The 22,475-nt window shown below is 43.8% G+C and overlaps 1 protein-coding gene across 1 annotated transcript; it reads right to left on the bottom strand.

The window, feature by feature from the left end:
* Positions 1–4,963: 4,963 nt before the first annotated feature.
* On the bottom strand, positions 4,964–19,956 carry KCTD7 (potassium channel tetramerization domain containing 7). Its single transcript, XM_075262779.1, has 4 exons — positions 19,578–19,956; positions 10,716–10,885; positions 7,188–7,366; positions 4,964–5,807 (listed from the first exon to the last, which is right to left on the bottom strand). The coding sequence occupies exons 1-4, from the start codon at positions 19,725–19,727 to the stop codon at positions 5,431–5,433; spliced, it is 876 nt and encodes a 291-aa protein (XP_075118880.1). The 5' UTR covers positions 19,728–19,956; the 3' UTR covers positions 4,964–5,430.
* Positions 19,957–22,475: the final 2,519 nt, after the last annotated feature.

Genomic DNA, 22,475 nt, shown 5'->3' with positions numbered 1-22,475 from the left:
ATGAAATCACTACAAGGTCCTTCTCCATCTTCTATGCAGTGACATCTATGTAGAGCAGGGACTAAAGTTCTCTGCTCTATCACAGATGTCAATGGCCACAGTATTGCATACCTTCCAACCATCCCGGATTCTGCGGGACATTCCCGGATTAAGGGTCAGGTCCTGCAGTCCCGGTTAGCAGCAGGGGCGTAACTACCGCCATAGCAGCGGAGGCAGCTTCCACAGAGCATGGGACATTAGGGGCCCGGTGACAGCCGCTACCACTGCTATCATTATACTCGGGGGTCTTTGCAGACCCCCGAGTATAATGATTGGCAGACCGGGAGAGGTAAGGGAACGTAAAAAAACACTGTTACTTACCTCTCCACTATCCTGCCAGGCCTCCTTCCTACTTGTCTGATGTCTCTGACGTCACATGAACCCGACCTGCTTCCCGGTTCATGTGACATCCGACATCATAGAAGAAGGACGGCAGCGTAGAAGACAGCGTAGGAGCCGGGGACAGGTAAGAAACAGTAATTTTTTATGTTTTTATTCCCCCGGGTCTCCGATTATTATACTATGGGGTCTGAAAAGACCCCAGAGTATAATAATTGTTTATGGGTGTCCACTATGGGCTATAATACTGTGTGCAGGGGCCACTATGGGGGATAATACTGTGTGCAGTAGCCACTATGGGACATAATATTGTTTGCAGGGGCCACTAAGGGACATAATACTGTGTGCAGGGGCCACTAATGGACATAATACTGTGTGCAGGGACCACTAAGGGACATAATAGAGTGCGGAGGAGGGGGTCAGTCGAGGTCTTCGGCGTCGGTTGGGGGGGGGGCCATGTCAAAAGTTCGCCACGGGGCCCCGCCATTCCTAGTTACTGGTTGCCACTGGTTGGCAGGATGTATGTCCCGGTTTCAACTCATCTGCGTCCGGAGGACAGGGATGGGGGGCGTTGTACTGGGGGCAGAGATGGAGGGGAGACATAAAACTAGGGGCACAGATGGAAGTAGAACATTATACTGGGGGCAGAGATGGAGGGGGAACATTAAACTGGGGGCAGAGATGGAGGGGGGAGATTATACTGGCAGCAGAGATGGAGGAGGAGATTATACTGGGGGCAGATACAGAGTGGGAACATTAAACTGGGGGTATACAAAGGAGGACATTAAACTGAGGGCAGATGAAGGGGAGACATTAAACTGGGGGCAGACATGGGGGGACATTAAACTGGGGGCAGATGAAGGGGGATATTAAACAGGGGCAGATGAAAGGGGAAAATAAACCTGGGGACAGATGAAGGTGGCAATTAAACTGGGGGGATTACGAGGAACATTAAAATGGGGACAACTGGATGGGGATATTAAACAATGGGGGGTCACTGGAGGAGGACATTAAACCGTGGGAGTAGCTGGAGGGGGATCTTGTTGCCCCCAGTTTCATGTCTCGCTCCAGCTGCCATTAATTTATTGTCCCCCTCCAACTACCCCCCCTGTTTAATGTCCCCTTCCAGTTTCCGCCAGTTTAAACTGGGGCACCAGGAAAGGGACTTGGGGCATATAATTTATGGGTGACTGTAGAAGTATCATACTGTGTGGGGGCACATGAAAAATGAATACAAATGGGCAGAGTCAGAGTAAAAATGGGCAGAGCTAAATTTGCCGCCACACATTTTGTCCCTCTTTCTGTTTTTCAAATTTGGGAAGTATGGTATTGGCATAGCACACCAATACACTTGTAACTAGGGCTCTCCTGATCTGGAGCACCAGACCAAACGTCTGGTGCTGCGGATCCCGGGGCCCCTTGAGAGCTGCGAACCCTGGGCATTTGCCCAGTTTGCCCTGCCCTGACTGTATGGGCTCCTCACACTGCTGCCATTGGGTCTCTCTATATGGCCTCCTAAGGCTGTTACTAGCTCCGCAATATATCGACTTGCCACTCTGTGGCCTACTCATACTGCTGCCACTTCCGCACTCTGCCACTGGGTGACTGTATGGGCTCCTCACACTGCTGCCACCTCCACATTCTGCCACTGGGTGATTGTATGGCCTTATAAGGCTGCTGCAAGCTCCACACTGGACAGGTGATGCAGCTTCTGCCTCCACATTCTCACACCGTTAGTCCTGCAATGTCTTCCTCATCCTCCACTGTGTCCTCAGCCTCCACTGCAGGGATAACTTCCAGTGCTCCTTCAGCATACCACATGTGCAGGGCACAGTGGTGTCACGCTGTTTTACACCTCTTTTACCTGGGCAAACAAAGTCACACAGGGGAGGAACTCCGTTGTCTCAATCAAGAGATTGAATCCTGGCTTTCTCTAAGAGAACTTAAGCACTGTATAGCCTCTTATGGCTGCTGCAATCTTACACTCTGCCACTGGGTCACTGTAGGGCCTCCTCATGCTACTGCCGCCTCCGAGTCACTGTATGGCCTCATAAGACTATTGTAACCTCCACACTCTGCCACTGGGTCACTGTATGGCCTCATAAGGCTGCTGCAACATAGGAAGATAGGTTTTGGAGCAACATATGCTGCCATCCAAGCAATATCTTTTTCAGGGACGTCCCTGCTTATTTCAGCAAGACAATGCCAAGCCACATTCTACACGTGTTACAACAGCATGGCTTCATAGTAAATAAGTGCGGGTACTAGACTGGCCTTCCTGCAGTTCATACCTGTCTCCTATTGAAAATGTGTGGCGCATTATGAAGTGCAAAATATGACAACGGAGACCCTGGACATATACATAAAACATTTATAGATCTTTTATTTATTTATTTATTTATTTAATCATGTCATTGCAATTTTTTGCCATTCTTTCTTTATTTTTTTTTTATTTTTTTTTAAAAACATTCACTATTTTATATTTTGTGTTTTTACCAGTATATGCACTTGAGAAAGGGCTAAGTGTATATGCCGAAACGCTTTTTTATTGCGTTGGGCCTTTCGTAATAAAGCATATTATTCTATCTACGATACTCATCATCTCTGACCAGAGTGCGCCACACATTTCCTTTTTGCTGCTTTCTGCGTGATTGTTCCCCGTCCACGGTCCAGTGTTGTCAGTGGGTTTGGCTGCCTCCTTCACCTGGGTTAATACAAGCTATTACATGTGATTGTGCATTTGTCACAACCCTCGCAGCCGAGAGGCCAAGTGTCTTTACGCACTTGTATACCTTTATCTTGGTGTTTATTACGTATCTACACTATTTTAGCTGCTCTTTGTTTCTTTGTTTTCCTCTCTCTGACGCTAAGTTCACACTAGCATTCGTCAGTCTGTTCTGTAGTTTCCATCTTCTACATGCAGAAGACGGAAACCTGTCAGACCGGGTCCGGCCGTGAGTGACGGTGAGCGTTTTATGCTCTCCGCCGCAAAACCGTTTGTTTTTTTAAAATCGGACACAGAGTACTGCATGTCCGACTCTGTGTCCGATTTTAAAAAAACAGTTTTGCGGCGGAGAGCATAAAACGCTCACCACGGCTCTCAGCCGGACATCTTTCAAAAAACATGCCGGCAGGTTTCCGTCTCCTGCCTCTGTTTTGTGCAGGAAACGGAAACCTGCAGAACGGAGACCGGGCGCAGATGTGAACGAGCCCTGAGTTTAATTTATTTTGGACGTTAGACAGCTTACAAATTTAACAGCGATTTTCCAGATTTACAAGAACATTACCCAAACTAATATTTAGGGACTACTTCAATTCTGAAGGGGATTATAAAGGCCTATATATGTGAAACCCCCATAAATCACCCCATTTTCAAAACTGCACCACTCAAATAATTGAAAACAGAATTTGGAAGTTTGTTAACCCTTTTAGCAATACATTCATTTAGCCCTAAAATTAGCACATTCATAAAGAGTTAAAGGAGAAAATCCATCTCACAGTTTGTTATACACTTTCTCCTGAGCACAGAAATACCCTACATGTGGGTGTAAACTGATGTTTGGGCACACGGAAGGGAAGGAGCGACACTTGGCATTTGAAAAGATAATTTTGCTGGAATAGTTTCAGGCGCCATGTCTCATTGGCAGAGCTTCTAAAGTATCAATACAATAGAAACCCCCCAAAATGACCCCATTTTTGAAACTACATCCCTCAAAGAATTTATCCAGGTGTATAGTGAGCATTTTGACCCCACAGTCGTTTCACAGATGTTATTAACATTGGGATCTGTAAATGAAAAATTACTAAAACGTCACTTTATCCCCAAAGTTTTCATGTTCACAAGGGTTAAAAGAAAAAAAAGTACCCAATAGTTTGTTAAACAATTGCTCTTAAACACAGCAATACCCTATACATGGTCGTAATCTACTGTATGGGAACATAGTGCGGCTTGGAATGGAAAGAGTGCTATTTAGCTTTTGGAGGGAAGATTTTACTGGAATAGTTTTCAGACACCATGTCACACTTGCATAGCCTCTAGATTACCAATACAATGGAAACCCCTAAAAGTGACCCAATTTTGGAAACTACATCCCTGAAACCTCTGTAAATTTTCTGTCTAAAGTGCTGTGAAAAGAACCACGACGTGTTGCCGCTGCGGTTTTTCCCACAGCATTTTTTTTGCTGTGGGACACCCCATGGGGCCTTAGCCTTAAGGTAACCTCTTTAATTCTGCAAAATGATGGGTAAGCAACACTCTAATAAAATATTCTTGAAGCTCAGGTGCCATACCCTTCCGCCCCTTGGTGGCAATAGTTTCCACTTCTGCATATTGTGATCCTAAATATATTTTTCCAAAAGTAGGATTTATGAGATAATTCCATAGTTCTCTTGATATGTAGTTTGGTCAATAAACCACACAAAAATGTATACCAAATAACATTATATTTACATTTTTACATAAATAATCAATTACTGCACAAAAAATATTCATAACATTAATATAATGCAATAAATAAATAGAACACTATTCAAATGTAAAATCATTATTTAAATAATAATTATAACCTTAATGATTAGTGGGGGAAAGGGTTTAAAAAAAACAATTAGAAACAGAAGTCATTTATTGGGGAAAAGAATATATTCTGGGTGTCTTTGATATCCTACATTGTATCTGAATTGGTGTAAAGTTTTACCTCCTAAGTATATTATTTTCCAGTATTACTCTACACAACTATACATTTAGCACGCTGAACTAGGGGGAGAACTCTTTTCGGCAATGACCATTCACTGTACCTATTGACCCTGCGGAAATGATGGCTCAGTCAATGTTCTATCAAAGCAATCTTGCAGATAGTAAAATATAGTGCAATTATTTAAATTTCTGAGCCTCATTATTTTGGACAATGCATCTATACAGTTACCTTGTACTTATGCTTTGGATAACAGATGGCAATAACAGTCTGCTCCACATTTGCTGTGCTACTAGCTATTTGGTTGTGCAACCAGTTTACTAATATTTGGTCCTGTGCCCTGGCTAACAGTCATAACCTCTCACCACCAAGTAATTTTAAATTCATAGACAGGGCGCTTGCAATAATAGTGGTTAATAAGATGTTTATCGCACACTCCAATGCACTGGTGCTCCACAGTGATGCCTCTGTCTGAGAGATCACTCACTATGCAATGGAGAAGGTCATAAACATCAGCCACTGCTTCCCATGGCCCAAAAGAAACATCCACATCACACTGATGCTCAAAATGCTTTGATTCATTTTCGCTCCTCTCAAAACGTAAGGCGTTAAATTGTGGACACTCATAAGGAGTAATAGGCATTTCTTCCTTGAAGACGCACACCTTCAGCTTGGCAAATCTGGCTTTCCTTTGTATAGCTCGAAGTTTCCCGATCTCAATAATACGCTCCAAGTGATCTTTAAAAGAAACATTCGGTAAATACACAACTATTATAATACATATAATATACAGAATTGCTAATGCTATACAACTGTATCTCATTATATCTGTGAGAAGGTGATAGGCACGGTGTTGGAGAATCAGTATATCGCCCCCAGATTCCTTACAGCTTACCTCAGCTCTGGTGTGAGAGTTTGGGCTCATCATTGGGCCTTAAAAGACTGTAAGGATCCATTCACACAGAGGAAAATGGCGCTTTATTTGGCACCGAATTTTCAGCACTGAAAAAAAGCCTTCCATTGATTTCAGTGGGCGCCTCTAGCTTTTTTTCCACTAGTGGAAAAAAAGCTAGCGGAACCCATTGAAGTCAATGGGAGGCTTTTTTTCAGTGTGGAAAATTCAGCATCAAATAAAGCGCCATTTTCCTTTGTGTGAATGGATCCTTATGCCTGCAGTTGTAGGCAGATCTTGGGAGAGAGTGGAGGTGCCAGGGTCTGTCTGGAGTTGGATAAATCTGGTGAGAAAGATACCTTTTTATTTATTTTTTTAAATAAGGTGCCAGATATATTTTTTTCCAATAGCATTTTGTGTCATATGTGATGTTTTTTATTATTATTATTTTTTTTTATTTTTATTATTTTTTTTTTAAACTAGGCGGCTTGAACCTGGAATCTTTTATTTGAAGTTCTCAAAGACTGCAATAGAGCTGTATAGCAGTCTATAGGTGAATTGCTACATAGCTATTGAGGCTGGTCGTATACCTCAATAACTATAATAGAATGACAAGCCGGATGACAAGGGAACAGGACAGCTCCCACGATCTTGCAGAGTGGGAGCCATGCTGCACCATTAAAAGTATAGTCGCCCCAGGGGAGTTCTGATGCGGGAAGGGAGCGGCACAGTCGACATCTTTAAAAACTTTTTAAAATACTATTATGGCAGATTTCAGAAAGGGTTAATTTAGGTGGTTTGGTCTGGATTCTATATTGCTGTGAAGTAATGTGGGTTCTCTTTTTAGGGGTATGGTCTGAAATCTGTATATATATTCCATTTTTATACACTGATTTAAAAATAACCCATTACACTGCATTGTGATATCCATGTGCAATGGAAAGTTTATGAGACAAATAAAAGTGAATGTGCACATGTCCTACGTCCCACAATTGACTAATATTTCCTGTGGCAGGCCTTGGTAAACAATTAAGGCTGGGTTCACATTTCATGGTAGTTTGACAAGGATTGCCAATTTCTCTCCATTTAAGTTAAACAGGAAATGAACAAGCAGTACAAGGCATAGGCTATGCTGCTGTCTAAAAAATATAGTATAAACAGCAAATTCAATCTTTACATTTTTTCTCAATTACTTAACAGTTAACACTATATAGTACTAACATTACCTTTATAATAAGGCATTAAGTCCAGAAATGCTTGCCTCACTTTCTCCCCAGTCAGTGGTTGCATTTTGTCCAAAAGGTCAAGCAGGGGGCCAATGGAGTAGTATTGAGCCTCTTTGTATACCATTTTGACACGGTTTTGTGGCGGGAGTTCACCACAGCGTAAAAAGTTTAATATGTCTCTAAAAATACAAATATCAAAATATACAGATGATATCAGTAGTCTCAACATGTTCACATGTTAAAGGAGTTTTCTCATCTCAGGATTTCATCTGCCCTCCTGTCTCCTCTCCCTTCCACTTCCTGGTTTACATCTTATTACAGCTGTAAACAGCACAGTTATCTCTGGATTTACATACACTGATAATAGAAGCTCAAGCTCAGCTCAAGAAGCTGGTCTAGCCCTTATCAGAGCTCAAAAACTGAGAGCAGTAGGCAGAAAGAGAGAGAGTGGTGGATATGTGAGTCATCATTCTGACCTGTGAACAGGTCTGTATCCTAGGCATCCAGCACTAAACACTGAGGCAGACAGATTTACTTGTATCTGGCAAACAGATAGATAGATAGATAGATAGATAGATAGATAGATAGATAGATAGATAGATCAATATATTGGGTAAAACGCTTCACTTAGTTACAGGGTAGGTTCACACTGAGTTTCTTGGTCAAGGTTTTGAGGCCGTATCCACCTTAAAACCCTGACCAAAAAGACGGCTCCCATTGAAATCAATGGGAGCCGGTCAGGCCTTTTTTCTGGGAGCCGTTTCTTCCGGCTCCTGGAAAAAAGAAGTGAGATGCTCAGGCAGAGTCGCCTTGAAGACACACCCTCCTCCCGACTAGGCCCATTCACTGGGCCTAATCCGGAGCAGAGTGCGCGGCTGGATGCCGGTGCAGTGCACTCGCTTTCAGTCGCGGCTACCCGGTTTTTGGATTGGAACCTGAGGCGGCCTCCGCCTCAGGTTCTGTGCCAAAAAAACCCTGTGTGAACTTATCCTAAGGGTAACTTTCAATTCAAATATGAGTCTTGAGATGGAAACACCCCTTTAAGGATTTGTCTATCTATTTTCTATCTTGAGCATTGACCTACTACTCTTGAAATATACGCCAAGAGAATCTGCACATAAAGATCCATTCCCCGAGCAACTGGAACTGCAAATAAGCAGGGCTGCCAGAGCAAAGTATCTCAAGATTTTAGATTCAATGGCAGGTGATGCATCAGGGCTAGGGAGGAATAACTTGAGTCCATATTTCTTCAAGTTGGGTTAGGCTTTATTAACACGACTATGGACGGGACGCGACAGTGAATAACAGCCGTCACGTAACCATTATAGAACTCATGAATTTTAACGGGTTTGTTCACATAGCTCTATCTCGATCTGTTTTGGTGAACAAAAATAGAACATCAGCTTTTTTGACAGCTGTGAAAATTGAACAATCAAAAAATGGCCCATATTTCTGTTCCCATTAAGAATCCTCTCAATGCATTATTATTCCTTAGGGAGGCATTTTGGACTTGACTGACTTTAATACAGTGACTATTATACTCAAGTTTTATGGCATAGCTTCCAGTCATATTGCAGATCTGTGTAAGGTCTGGTTCACATCTGCATTCAGTATTCTGTCCAGGAAGTCCACATGGTGTCCTGCTGAACAGAATACCGAACGCATTGACAAGCGGTGAGCAATGAAAGCACACGGACCCCATAGATTATAATGGGGTCTGTGTGTTTTCCGCGCGGTGTTTCCGAACGAGTCATACGGAGAGGAAAGTAGTTCATGATGTAATTTTCTCTCTGCATGTTCCGCGCGGAAAACATACGGACCCCATTATAGTCTATGGCAGACCTGGGCAATGCACGGCCCGCGGGCCACATCCGGCCCTCTGACTGCTTCTGCCCGCACCGCATAGCTTGTGGCAGTTCGTTCAAGGACCTGAGATGATGTCATCACAGCCGATCACCAGGATAGGCTATGACTCAGTGGGTGGAGCCACACGGGACTGTGTGCTTGCTTCAAGCTGCCGGCAATGGGGCTGCTGGATGATAAAGAGAGAAGAGACAGCATGTGTGAGCAAGAGGGGGGAACTAGGGGCAGATGTAGGGGAGCAGGTAAACTGAAGGCAGATGAAGGGAGGACATTAAACTAGGGGGCAGGTGGAGGGTGACATTAAACCATGGGGGTAGCTGGAGGGGGACATGTCTGCCTCGAGTTGCCCCCAGTTTAATGTCCCCCTCCAACTATCCCCACTGCTTAATGTCCCCCTCCAGCTACCCCCACTGTTTAATGTCCCCCTCCAACTATCCCCACGGCTTAATGTCCCCCTCCAGCTGCCCCAGTTTAATGTCCCCTCTAGTTTCTGCTAGTTTACACTGGGGCACCAGGAGAGGGACTTAATACTGTGGGACATTTGGAGGGGAACATTAAAATGCGGGGACATATAATGTACGGATGACTGTAGGTGGATTATACTGTGTGGGGGCACATGGAAAGATGATTGAGAATGGGTGGAGTCAGCGTAGAAGTGGGTGGAGCTAAATTTGCTGCTGTGCACATGGCCCTCTAGAACCGTTACAATTTCTCATGTGGCCCCATGGGAAAATTAACTGCCCACCCATGGTCTATGAGGTCTGTGTGCTTTCGTAAGTCAACGCTTTTCAATGCGTTCGGTATTCCATTTGGGGGGGGGCCCCAAGGGGACTCCCGAAACGGAATACCGAATGCAGATGTGAACCAGGCTTAATGGGAGAAAAACTAATTAGAGGAATTTATTAATTTTATTTATTTATTAACACATCTATTCCACTAAATCAGGGCTGCCTTGAGCCGGTCAGGCCCTTTATTAAGACTGGAGTACCAAACGATAGACTTAATAAATCTGCTCAGTTGTTTTTGTTGCGACTGTCTACTAATCTTTTGTCTACAAAAAATGAGCAGGAAGTCTGCATGGAGAAAGTTGACAAGTCCTGCTCTGTGCTAGATTCCCTTGACTTCCCTCCTTCTGTTGCTTTGTTTGTACTTCTACTGGAAACACATTAATATGAAGGGAACTATTTACAACGAGTGTGCTGGAACCAAAAAATGAATAATTATGTCACAGGAAAGAACTGAGCCAAGAGTCGTGTGTGCTTTCCTGTCTATAAAAACTCTAACCTTTCACATCACTAAAAATCGACATGCCTGCCCCATAGGCCCCAGAGATTAAGAGCAGGTAAACAAATGTATGCAAGTCCTGACATGCTTGTTTATACCTGTAGCTATGTAATGGGTGTGAAATAAGCCTGCAGAAATAGTATAAACACTGTGCACACTTACATGTGGTAGTTCTATCTGCAATGGAGTCACTATGAACAGGTACACATTGCCTAAATAATTCTAATGCAACTCTATATGCCCTTAGCCCTATTCCAGCATGCGTGCAAATGTAGCAGAACTGAATTTTTAATTTTAGACCTCACTCACAAAATGGATTGGTGTTGACACAGTTTGGCAAGAACAAACTCCAAGCTGGTTATTACCCATCCTCTTACTTACCCAAAGTATGTGCCATCTCTGTCAATGAAGTATCGGCCCTCAGCATCTGTTGGAATGTGATGGCGTCCACTAAACATGGCAGCCAACATAGTGTCTTCATACCTCTGAAGTGTGGACAGCCTGGTGGTGAAGTACATCCCTCCCACATTAAGTGGAATGACTTCCGGAAGCTGCAGAAGCATAAAACACAATGTAGTACTTCTCAGCAGCAATAGAATATGGGCAGCAGTTTCAAAAGGATACATTTTCAACCTACATAACAATGATATACCGTATTTTTCGGACTATAAGACGCACCCAGGTTTTAGAGGAGAAAAATAGGGAAAAAAAAATTTCAGGCAAAAAATGGTAAAATATTTAATGTATGGGAGATGTAGTTTTGGAACAGCTGCAAGGCCACATTGACAGGTGACCCTGCAGCTGTACGGGGATGTATAGGGCGTTTTTTTTTGTGGGGCCAGGTGTACTTTTTAGTTATACCATTTTGGGAAATGTTTATTGCTTAGATCACCTTTTATTTAATTCAGAGGCAAAACAGAGAGAAAAACCCGGCAGTTTAGCACTTTTGATTTTGACGTTCACTGTACATAAAACTATTAGTAGACCGGGCATTTTCAGACACAGGGATACCTAATGTGTATGTTTCACAGTAATGTTATACTTTTATATGTATTCTAGAGAAAGGAGGTGAACTTTTATTTATTTTATTTTTTTATTATATTTTTTTTAAGTGTCTTTTTTTTTTTTTACTATTTTATTATCCCCCGCCTAGGGGGCTTGAACCTGCAATCATTTGATTGCAAGTCCCATAGACGGCAATACAAGTGTATTGCCGTCTATGGGAGATTCTATACATTACTATCGCGGAGTGTCATAGACCAGCCGCGATAGTAATATATATCTATGACAGGCCTGGGAGCCTTCATTAGGCTCCCGGCTGTCATCGGAACAGGTCGGCTCCTGCGGCCTCGCCGTGCAGGAGCCGGCCTGCATCACTAAAGTTATGGGGCCGGTGGGGACCGGCCCCGGGGCTAGCTGACTGCCGGGACCTGCGGAGGAGGAGCGGATTTGCAGCATGGCCGCGCTACTGCCACAGCTGGTTTTCTTCAGCGGCAGGAGCGTGGCAATCTGCAGGCCCAGGGAGCTAAGACAGTCCCCGGCATCTGCTGTAATAGACCGGCGGATGCCGGGGAGTGTTTTAGCTGCCGGGGCCTGCAGTATTGTCACACTCCTGCCGCTGCAGAAAACCAGCGGTGGCAGTAGCGCGGCCATGCTGCAAATCCGCTCCTCCCCCCACATTCAGACTATAAGACGCACCCTAATTTTCCTCCGAAATTTGGGGGGAAAAAAGTGCGTCTTATAGTCCGAAAAATACGGTAGTTATTACATTGTTGCTTTTGGATGGCATAGAGAAAGTATACAGTATTGATCTCCATTAGCTTCAACAGTGGCAGAAGCATGGTACATAGCTGAACACGCTCCTAGAAACCCATACACAAAAGGACTATTCACGGGGGATACAACAATACACTTCATTGTGAACGTGCTGCCAGAACTAAAATAAGGAATTTTATGAAGCAATGCTGTATGTAATAATATAGGAAATATCACAGTAAGTAGAAAAGAAATAATGAGGAGATACATCAAGACTGGCATTTCCTACACTAGTCAATTTCCTTGGCGCTTGGAGTACGATGTTGCCAAATTTATTAAGAGCCCCATACCTCTATAAATTTGGTGCAGCTCCTGCTTTCCATGTGCCTCAAACTCAAATCTGCCCCAGGAGCTATAATTCACACCAGTTAGCGAGAGGCCATGCCCTGTTTCTGCCACCTGGACCCAGCACTCCTGCCCCAATCACAACTTCAGCTCTGCTACACCAATCTCACTCCTGCTCCCACAGTTTCAGCTCTGCTGCAACTCTGCTTGCTGTTACTATCTATCATTTCTGTTGGTACAGTCCTATGAAAAAGTTTGGGCACCCCTATTAATCTTAATCATTTTTTGTTCTAAATATTTTGGTGTTTGCAACAGCCATTTCAGTTTGATATATCTAATAACTGATGGACACAGTAATATTTCAGGATTGAAATGAGGTTTATTGTACTAACAGAAAATGTGCAATATGCATTAAACCAAAATTTGACCGGTGCAAAAGTATGGGCACCCTTATCATTTTATTGATTTGAATTCCCCTAACTACTTTTTACTGACTTACTGAAGCACAAAATTGGTTTTGTAACCTCAGTGAGCTTTGAACTTCATAGCCAGATGTATCCAATCATAAGAAAAGGTATTTAAGGTGGCCAATTGCAAGTTGATCTCCTATTTGAATCTCCTCTGAAGAGTGGCATCATGGGCTACTCAAAACAACTCTCAAATGATCTGAAAACAAAGATTGTTCAACATAGTTGTTCAGGGGAAGGATACAAAAAGTTGTCTCAGAGATTTAACCTGTCAGTTTCCACTGTGAGGAACATAGTAAGGAAATGGAAGACCACAGGGACAGTTCTTGTTAAGCCCAGAAGTGGCAGGCCAAGAAAAATATCAGAAAGGCAGAGAAGAAGAATGGTGAGAACAGTCAAGGACAATCCACAGACCACCTCCAAAGAGCTGCAGCATCATCTTGCTGCAGATGGTGTCACTGTGCATCAGTCAACTATACAGCGCACTTTGCACAAATAGAAGCTGTATGGGAGAGTGATGAGAAAGAAGCCGTTTCTGCACGTACGCCACAAATAGAGTTGCCTGAGGTATGAAAAAGCACATTTGGACAAGGCAGCTTCATTTTGGAAACAAAAATTGAGTTGTTTGGTTATAAAAAAAGGCGTTATGCATGGCGTCCAAAAAGAAACAGCATTCCAAGAAAAACACTTGCTACCCACTGTAAAATTTGGTGGAGGTTCCATCATGCTTTGGGGCTGTGTGGCCAATGCCGGCATCGGGAATCTTGTTAAAGTTGAGAGTCGCATGGATTCCACTCAGTATCAGCAGATTCTTGAGAATAATGTTCAAGAATCAGTGACGAAGTTGAAGTTACGCCGGGGATGGATATTTCAGCAAGACAATGATCCAAAACACCGCTCCAAATCCTCAGGCATTCATGCAGAGGAACAATTACAATGTTCTGGAATGGCCATCCCAGTCCCCAGACCTGAATATCATTGAACATCTGTGGGATGATTTGAAGCGGGCTGTCCATGCTCGGCGACCATCTAACTTAACTGAACTTGAATTGTTTGTCCAAAATACCTTTATCCAGGATCCAGGAACTGATTAAAAGCTACAGGAAGCGACTAGAGGCTGTTATCTTTGCAAAAGGAGGATCTACTAAATATTAATGTCACTTTTCTGTTGAGGTGCCCATACTTTTGCACCGGTCAAATTTTGGTTTAATGCATATTGCACATTTTCTGTTAGTACAATAAACCTCATTTCAATCCTGAAATATTACTGTGTCCATCAGTTATTAGATATATCAAACTGAAATGGCTGTTGCAAACACCAAAATATTTAGAACAAAAAATGATTAAGATTAATAGGGGTGCCCAAACTTTTTCATAGGACTGTATGTTGTTAACCACTTTGTAGCAATTATATTAGCTTTGATAACCCTGCCTCTGTACTTTGCTGTGTGCCCCCCTCCCCCCCAAATGCTTCGGTCATTGTCAAACTTGGTCAGGGTCCATTCACACGGAGGAAAATGGTGAGCAATTTGGTGTGGAATTTTCCACGCTGAAAAAAAAACCTCCCATTGATTTCAATGGGTTCTGCTAGCTTTTTTTTCCACTAGTCATTGAGTATTATATTTGTCTGTATATTTTGTGTACCGTATATAAACCAGGGGCATAACTACCGAAGAGGCAGCGGAGGAGGCTGCCACAGGGCCGAGCCATTAGGGGGCCCGGTGACAGGCGCTACCGCTCTGTTTTTTTTTCCAAATTTCCTAAAATTTCTGGACAATGTGCTACTTTAAATGTAATGTTCCTTTACCAGCAAAGCAGTGAGAGAAGAAAAGCCATATTTCATCCCAGTTATCAGTCCTGATACAGTTCGCTGTGTGGAGTTGGAGGCCTAACCCCAGACTATTGTTCCAGGCTGTTTTTGTTGGAATGTAATTCCAAAGACAAAGTTTCCAGGACATCCTGAGCATATATATCTGGCAGTGCTATTGGGAGAGGGAAGCAGCTAAAACTAAAAGGTTTATCATGCCATTCCCACAAATTCACTACTAGAAATTTCTGTTCAGATATTATTTTGTAGGTTTACAATAAAACATGGGCTGCAGAGTGAATACACCGAACCACCGCCTATGGCTCCTCTATTTTCCCACAGCACAGCTCCGACTCCTGCTCCTATTCCAACTTCTTCATAAATGGTTGACAGTCATTGTCAGTCAGAAGCAGTAAAGAATCATTACAAAGCCAGTAAATATGATACAAGCTATGCATGTAATTAAAAATAAAATATACAAAACTGTATAATATAAGTAAAAATTATTAATAATTTTAGTTCGTAGCAAGTCAGACTTGATAACATTTTTCCAACTCTGACTCCATCCTGACAACCACTCCACTCTAGCACTAAATAAAACAGATACTTTTATTAGGTTTGGTCTGCTGACAAGCACAAGCTTCTTTCACAGTTTCCTTGTCCACCCTCTAGACACAGGCAGTATCTTTATTACACATCCCTATCTCTGCTTGAACCATTTCAAAGCATTTAACAGAGGAAAATTTGGAGTCACAGTGCTCATTACTTGTTGTGCCATTGGCTGCAAAGAGTGGGATACAGGACAACCATGTATTGTATGGCCCACGGTGAAGTCAAGAGATGCAGAATATATGAGACTCTGGAATTGTTATGGATTGACCTATACTAAGCTATAGATTAGGAAAGTGATTTCCAGGAAGAACTTCTTAGAACCCTTTGAGTCTTTGGAACCAGAGCTGAGCCAGAGCAGCCACAGCTGTCATTTTCACAGTACAGATAGAAGACGAATTTTGGCCTGATCAAGGATGCTAGACATTGTGTTAGATGCTTAGAATATCAGCTTCTTTATTGTAGGAAAGTGAGTAGGTGTCCCCAAGGAGTGGAAAAAGTTTTCAAGGGTTGCTCCAGGGTAATTGGAAATCACTGTATTAAAGGGGCTCTATCAGCAAAATCATGCTGATAGAGCCCCACATATGCGTGAATAGCCTTTAAAAAGGCTATTCAGGCACCGTAAAAGTTATATTAAACTACCCCCCCCCCCCCCCCGTTTTAAAATAAAACCCTAAAAAAGAATGTTATCTACTTACACATCGTGCACGCTGGGCGGGCATTCAAGGTGTGTCTTCTTCTTCATCCACGCCTCTTCTTCCTCCGATGTCCTCGGGTCCCGTCTTCCTCCGGCGCTCGCGAACTGGCACTGATATCAGTGTCTGCTCGCGAGCGCCGGAGGAGGACGGGACCGGAGAACATCGGAGGAAGAAGAGGCATGGATGAAGAAGAAGACACACCCTGAATGCCCGCCCAAAGTGCACGATGCGTAAGTAGATAACATTCTTTTTTAGGGTTTTATTTTAAAACGGGGGGGGGGGGGTTGTTTAATATAACATTTACGGTGCCTGAATAGTCTTTTTAAAGGCTATTCACACATATGTGGGGCTCTATCAGCATGATTTTGCTGATAGAGCCCCTTTAAGCCCCTTGCAAATGACCGTTTGCATGGTCAGTGTGTTATCTGGGATTTTCCCGAACAGCACACTGACTCATCTATTTCTGTGGGCCTGTTCACAAGACCGTGTCTCAGTGTGTGGGCCGACAATCTGTGCCACAAAACTCAGGACATGTCCTATACCTATCCGGTTTGTCTACCGTTATTCTGTGACCCTATTCATTGAACGAATGGGCCACAGAAGCACAACCAGTACACAGATGGCAAAATTATGCGCGTTATACGCCCATAACGACACATTGAAATGAATGTGATCTGTTTTGAGTGCTCACATTCTGACACATGTATACGTGCCAGAATGCGCGAGCGTTAACTCCGTGTGAACTGGCCCTTACAGAATCACTGCTTGGCAATTTCAGTAAGTCCTGCCCTGGTGATGGGAGACCTGATGCTAGTAATACAACACATGACTGCTAACGTCGCTGCTTGCCTGCATTAGTCACATATTAGCCACCTGTATAAGAAAAAAAAAAAAAAAGTTTGTTTTGAGTCTTGATTTAAAAGTGTCCATGAGAGATGTCTCAGTTATAGGCCTGGCCAAAGCTCTGGAATAATTTGTCTAATGTGAGCATGTAAACAACAAACGGCACAAGAAATAGTACCAATCCCTGTGGAACTCCATATTTTGAAGGGATTGGTGATGATGAGCAAAGAAATGCTATATGTGGTTTGTCTGCAAGGGAGGAACCAAACCATTGAAGAAGTGTACCATCAATTTCATAATGGTTGCTGTCTTCTTGAAGAAGTTGGATAACCCTTTAAGGGTGCATTCACACGGAGTAAAATGGAGTGTAATTTGGAGTGTAATTTTTACACGTGTAAAAAATTTACGCGCGTATTTTGGAGCGTTTTTTTACACGTGGCGTTTACGGAGCGTTTACAGAGCGTGTTTTTCTACACGCGTAAACGCTCCAAAAAACACTCCATAAACGCCACATGTAAAAAAAAAACGCTCCAAAATACACATGTACATTTTTTACACGTGTAAAAATTACACTCCAAATTACACTCCATTTTACTCCGTGTGAATGCACCCTAATTAAGGCTGGGGCTCCACATGGAGGAAACACCACAGGAAAAATTGCAGCACTTTACAGTCACGGCGAAGTGGATGGGATTCTAGCAAATCCCACCCCCCTTTTGCAGTAAAATACGTGCTGTGGACATGTGGTGATTTTTGGTTTTGGAAATCGCAGCATGTCAATTATATCTACAGAAATGCTGGTGGTTTCTCTATAGGTATAATTGAAGCAGAAGGTCAGCAGAGGAAACTTCTGTAAACTTTCTGTCCAAAGAGCTGCAGGAAAAACCGCAATGTGTTGCCGTCACGGATTTTCACACACTGCTTTTTTTGCTGCAGGATACTACGTGGGGCCTTAGACTTAAAGGGTTATTCCAGTTCTTTTTTTATTGATTACGTATTTTCAGTATAGGTCACTAGTCATGTCTTTTAATGTGCTATCTAAAGCGGATGGCCAGGTTTATGCCTCCTGATCCTGAGTTATGTTTCCTCATTTTTGTACCCTAGGCAGCAGGACAACCCACTTATTAATAAGGGACTTTGTTATACAAAAAATGCATGACCATCAAGGCAAGAGAGTGAGACAAGTTCCTACTAGGTACAAGCCATAGAGCAACACCAATCTTTTGATAATCTTTCAATGACAAGTTAAAGGGGTCTCCAGTGCCAACATATGTTTAAAGGAGTCTGTTTATTAATATATATCTATCTATATAGATATATATATATTTTTTTAAAAAGTATTGTTTTTGGGACTATAACAGTAAGTTCACACGGCGGAAACTTTTTCTGCTGTGTGGCTTTTTGGCACGGCTACCCACGACGGGATGCCGATGCTGTGCATCAGCATCCAGTCGCGGAATCCCGCTCCTGATTAGGCTTGGATGAGTGGGCCTAATCAGGAGGGAATCTCGAGCCGCGGAATCCGTGTGAGGCTCCATTCTCACAGAGTAACGCGCTGCTCATTTAGATACGTATACACGTGTCAGAGCGCAGCGCTTCAAAACAGATCCCGTAGACTTCAATGTGTGCCGGCATACGCGCGATACACATTGAAATCAATGGGTTACAAAGCCATTCAATGAGCGGCGTGTTACTCCGTGAGAGCGGAGCTGAAGATAGGGCATGCTGCTTTTTTTTCCCGCTAGAGAAAAAAAAATTGCTAGCGGGAAAATAAAGCAAGTGACTCCCATTGAAATCAATGGGAGACGTTTTTGCAGGCAGATTTTAAGGCGGATTCCGTGTCAAAATTCGCCTGCAAAATACTCCATGTGAACATACCTTGAACGTAAAAAAACAGTACTCGCCTCTCCACGGGTCTTAGTCTCCAATGGTGGCTGCTCCATTCATCTCTATACAGTTGTGCCAGGTGACTACTGTAGACAATCACAGGCCTCAGCAGTCACCTGCCCGCAAACAGCATGTCACAGCAGTGATGTGGGGTGCCACTTGTAAAAAGGTCACCACTGAGGCCTGTGATTGACTGCAGTGGTCACAAACAGGACATCAATGGTGACATCAGCAAGGGGACCTGCATACATGCAAACTGAACTGATGGAGATGGAAACAGAGGTCCAAGGAGAAGTGAGTACCAGACTGTTATGTTTATGGCCCCAGTCAGCAGTATTAAATAGCAAAAAATCAAACCCTGTTACTCGTATGTGTAAATGTGTGTGAGCGCTGGGCCACAGCTCAGATGTGTTCTATACAAGTGCAAGTGGGTTTCCTCCAGGTAGTCAGGTCCACTGACAATATGTGAGTTTTCTGGCTCCAGATTTCTCATACTGATGATAGGTGTAGGGGTCTATGGGGGTCCATCCCCTATAAGAAGAGGGACTGGTGTGAGTGATCTCTATACAGACACGTAGACATGCACCCAGATACAGCCATGTAAGACAAGCACATTACTCCAGCTACAAGTGGCACATCACATCGCCCTTCAGGAGTCAATGCCACCCAGACAGGAGATGGCCATGTACACGCACCAATCCCTGCAGATACACAGCTGGCCCAGCCAATGAGTGCCAGGCGGAGGAGTGGTAAGGAAGGCAGATAATGGAATACTGGGCTGTAAACAGACAGGAGCTGCTGACTGGCCGGGTGTAGCGGGCACTGCGCCTACCTGCAGCGGGGGTAACTTTCCATGCAGGGAGAAGGTGGCACTGCTCGGAGTGGGTGTGGCGGGCTCGATCAGCTCATCTTCAGCATCAGAGCTCGACATGGCATCATCCGTTGTCCCTCTGTCTTCAAACTGCCCCGAAACTACCACCATCCCTCTGAGCTTGTCTGCCGGGCGCCTCACTTGTCAGAGCTATGGGCAGGGCTGTGCAGTGATGCGGGCACGGCTAGGTCACAGCTGCCAAACCCGCATGCTGTACACGAAGAGGTCTATAGGGGGCAGAGGTGTCCACTATATGTATGGCCCAGGGCAGTGACCTGTCTGTCCTGACACTTCTGTCTGTCACATCACCCCGGAGCTCGCCTGCTGCCACACAAGTGCCGTGACGTCACTGGGCGGGCTCTGCGGCCTCAGGAGCATCACGTGGCTGCTATTTATTTCTAGCCGGCTCCTGGCAGACGCCTCAGGCTCCTGGCTCAGTGTTGTCAGTGGCTGACGGTCTCATGGAACTGCAGGCCGTGTCCTGATGGTTACTGGGGGGCCCAGTGGTCAGTCCTCCCCCCACAAGTCTCCTCTTAATAGGATATATGTGTTCTTAGAGCTTATTCGGACATCTGTGCTACAAATGTGTGCTGTCCATGTTCACTGCAGACAGTACAGAATCCCACTGAGTTTTAGTCCCCTTGCAGATAACCGTGACGTGCTTTAGTTTGCTAGCCAGCTTTTTAGCACACTGACCCATTCATTTTTGTTGACCTAAGCACACAGCCATGCGTTACATGGTCACATGTGCGGGCTCACAGTCTGGGCCACAAAACTCATGTCCATTTTGTGGCCGTGCTTACACATCTCCTATTCATTGAATGAATGGAACCATGGACAAATTCCTTGAAAATGGGCACCGCAGGCAAAATGGCATTTCAGTCAGCTCTGCCTTAATCCCCGCAATCAATGTGGGCAGTGATCATGGGTATTAGCAATGGGTCTCTGCTGTATAATACAGCAGAAGCCCGGCTGCTGAGTGGCCGCCATATTTAAATACCCGACATCTGTTGTACTATTGCGGTGATTGCCAGAAAGGGGTTAAAAAACACGGATGCTTTCATTACTGCTTGAAAATTTAACCTAAAGGGATTGTAATATATTAAGAAAAAGGTTTGCTTTTTTTCAACAACTACAATATGGCTATGTTTGATATTTCTGCACAGTTTCATACACAGTACTTTATTACAACACGAGTGGTGCTGTTTCTAGAAAAAAAACTGATGCTTTCTAATTTCATAAATCTCTTCAGCATTTAACCATCTTCCATTGCTAAACTGCTTATTTCGGTCAGCAGAGGGCATATTTCGCTTTTCGTTTTTCATTTTTGACTCCCCTCCTTCCAAGCCCCATAACTTTTTTATTTTTCTGCTCCCAGAGCCATATGAGGTCTTAATCTTTGCGAGACAAATAGTTCTTCATGATGTTGTTCTGTACAATGTACTGAGAAGCTGGAAAAAAAATTCAGAATGGGGGGGATTTGAAGAAAAAATGCATTTGTGCGACTTTCCTATGGGCTTCGGTTTTATGGCGTTCACTGTGCAGCCAAAATGACATATCATCTGTATTCTGTTTCAGTACGATTCCAGGGATACCAAATGTATATGGTTTTATTTACATTTTAACCCCTTAACAAAAATCCAAAACTGTGTTAAAAAAAATTATTTTTTTTCTAAAAGTCGCCATATTCTGACACCCATAACTTTTTTATACTTCCATGTACAGGGATGCATAGGGCGTCTTTATTTGCGGGGTGGGGTGTACTTTTTAGTTATACTATTTTAAATTGCTTTTGCTTTGATCACTTTCTATTAAAAAATTTTTATCAGAGGCAAACGGTGAAAAGCCCTTATATAAATAGCGTATATCATTAATACAAGAGGAGTTATTTATATAATGGCTATTAGGGGCATTATTAATACAATGGGGAATTTATATAGGGGCTATTAGGGGCATTATTAATATAAGGGGGGTGTTAGTGATAAGGGGCACTATTTAAGGGGCTTTGTGTAGGTGAGGACAATATGGGTCAAAGATGCCTGTGTTGCAAACTCTACAGACACAAATCACATGCTGGAAAAAGTGGTCATGGTGGTCCAGAGGGAAGAGACGGGAAATGTGAGTGATTAGTTAGAGACGTCTCCGGTAAGTCACCACAAAACGTTACACAATGTATCACTGTATTTACTGTAATGTTACCACTAGCAACCCCCCCCCCCCCGGTATTCAGTCCAGCGAGGGGGGGGAAGGAGAGCCTTTCTGTCGTCTGCCTCAGGCAGCAGAAAGGCTAGATTAACCACTGGGCCGACGTCGTTATGTGTTGCGACACCAGTCTGGCCCATATGATGTCAGACCTGATATTGAAGATGGCCGAAAGCTTCAAGGAGTGCACTAGAGTCCAGGATAGGCAAGTAACTGGTTTGTCACCACCCAGGATCTCCGATCATTATACTCTGGGGTCTTTTTAGACCCCAGAGTATTATTGTTCATGTATGGGCCACTATAGGGCATAATAGAGGTTGGGTGGGGCGTAATAGAGGTTGGGTGGGCCACTGTAGGGCACAATAGAGGTTGCAGGGGCCCTGCAACCTCTATTATGCCCCACAGTGGCCTACCCAACCTCTGTTATGCCCCACAGTTGCCCACCCAACCTCTATTATGCCCCACAGCAGCCCCTACAACCTCTATTATACCCCAAAGTGGCCCCTACAAGCTCTATTATGCCCCACAGTGGCCCCTTCAACCTCTATTATGCCCCACAGCGGCCCATGCATCCTCTATTATACCTCACAGTCTATCATGCCACTGTGGGGCATAATAGAGGTTCCAGGGGCCACTGAGGGGATAATACCAGCTCCA

Source organism: Leptodactylus fuscus, chromosome 2 (assembly GCF_031893055.1).
Source record: "Leptodactylus fuscus isolate aLepFus1 chromosome 2, aLepFus1.hap2, whole genome shotgun sequence".
NCBI classification, from domain to species: Eukaryota; Metazoa; Chordata; class Amphibia; order Anura; family Leptodactylidae; genus Leptodactylus; species Leptodactylus fuscus.
Note: the sequence above shows the minus strand (reverse complement) of the source record. Positions and strands in the feature narration are given on the sequence as shown.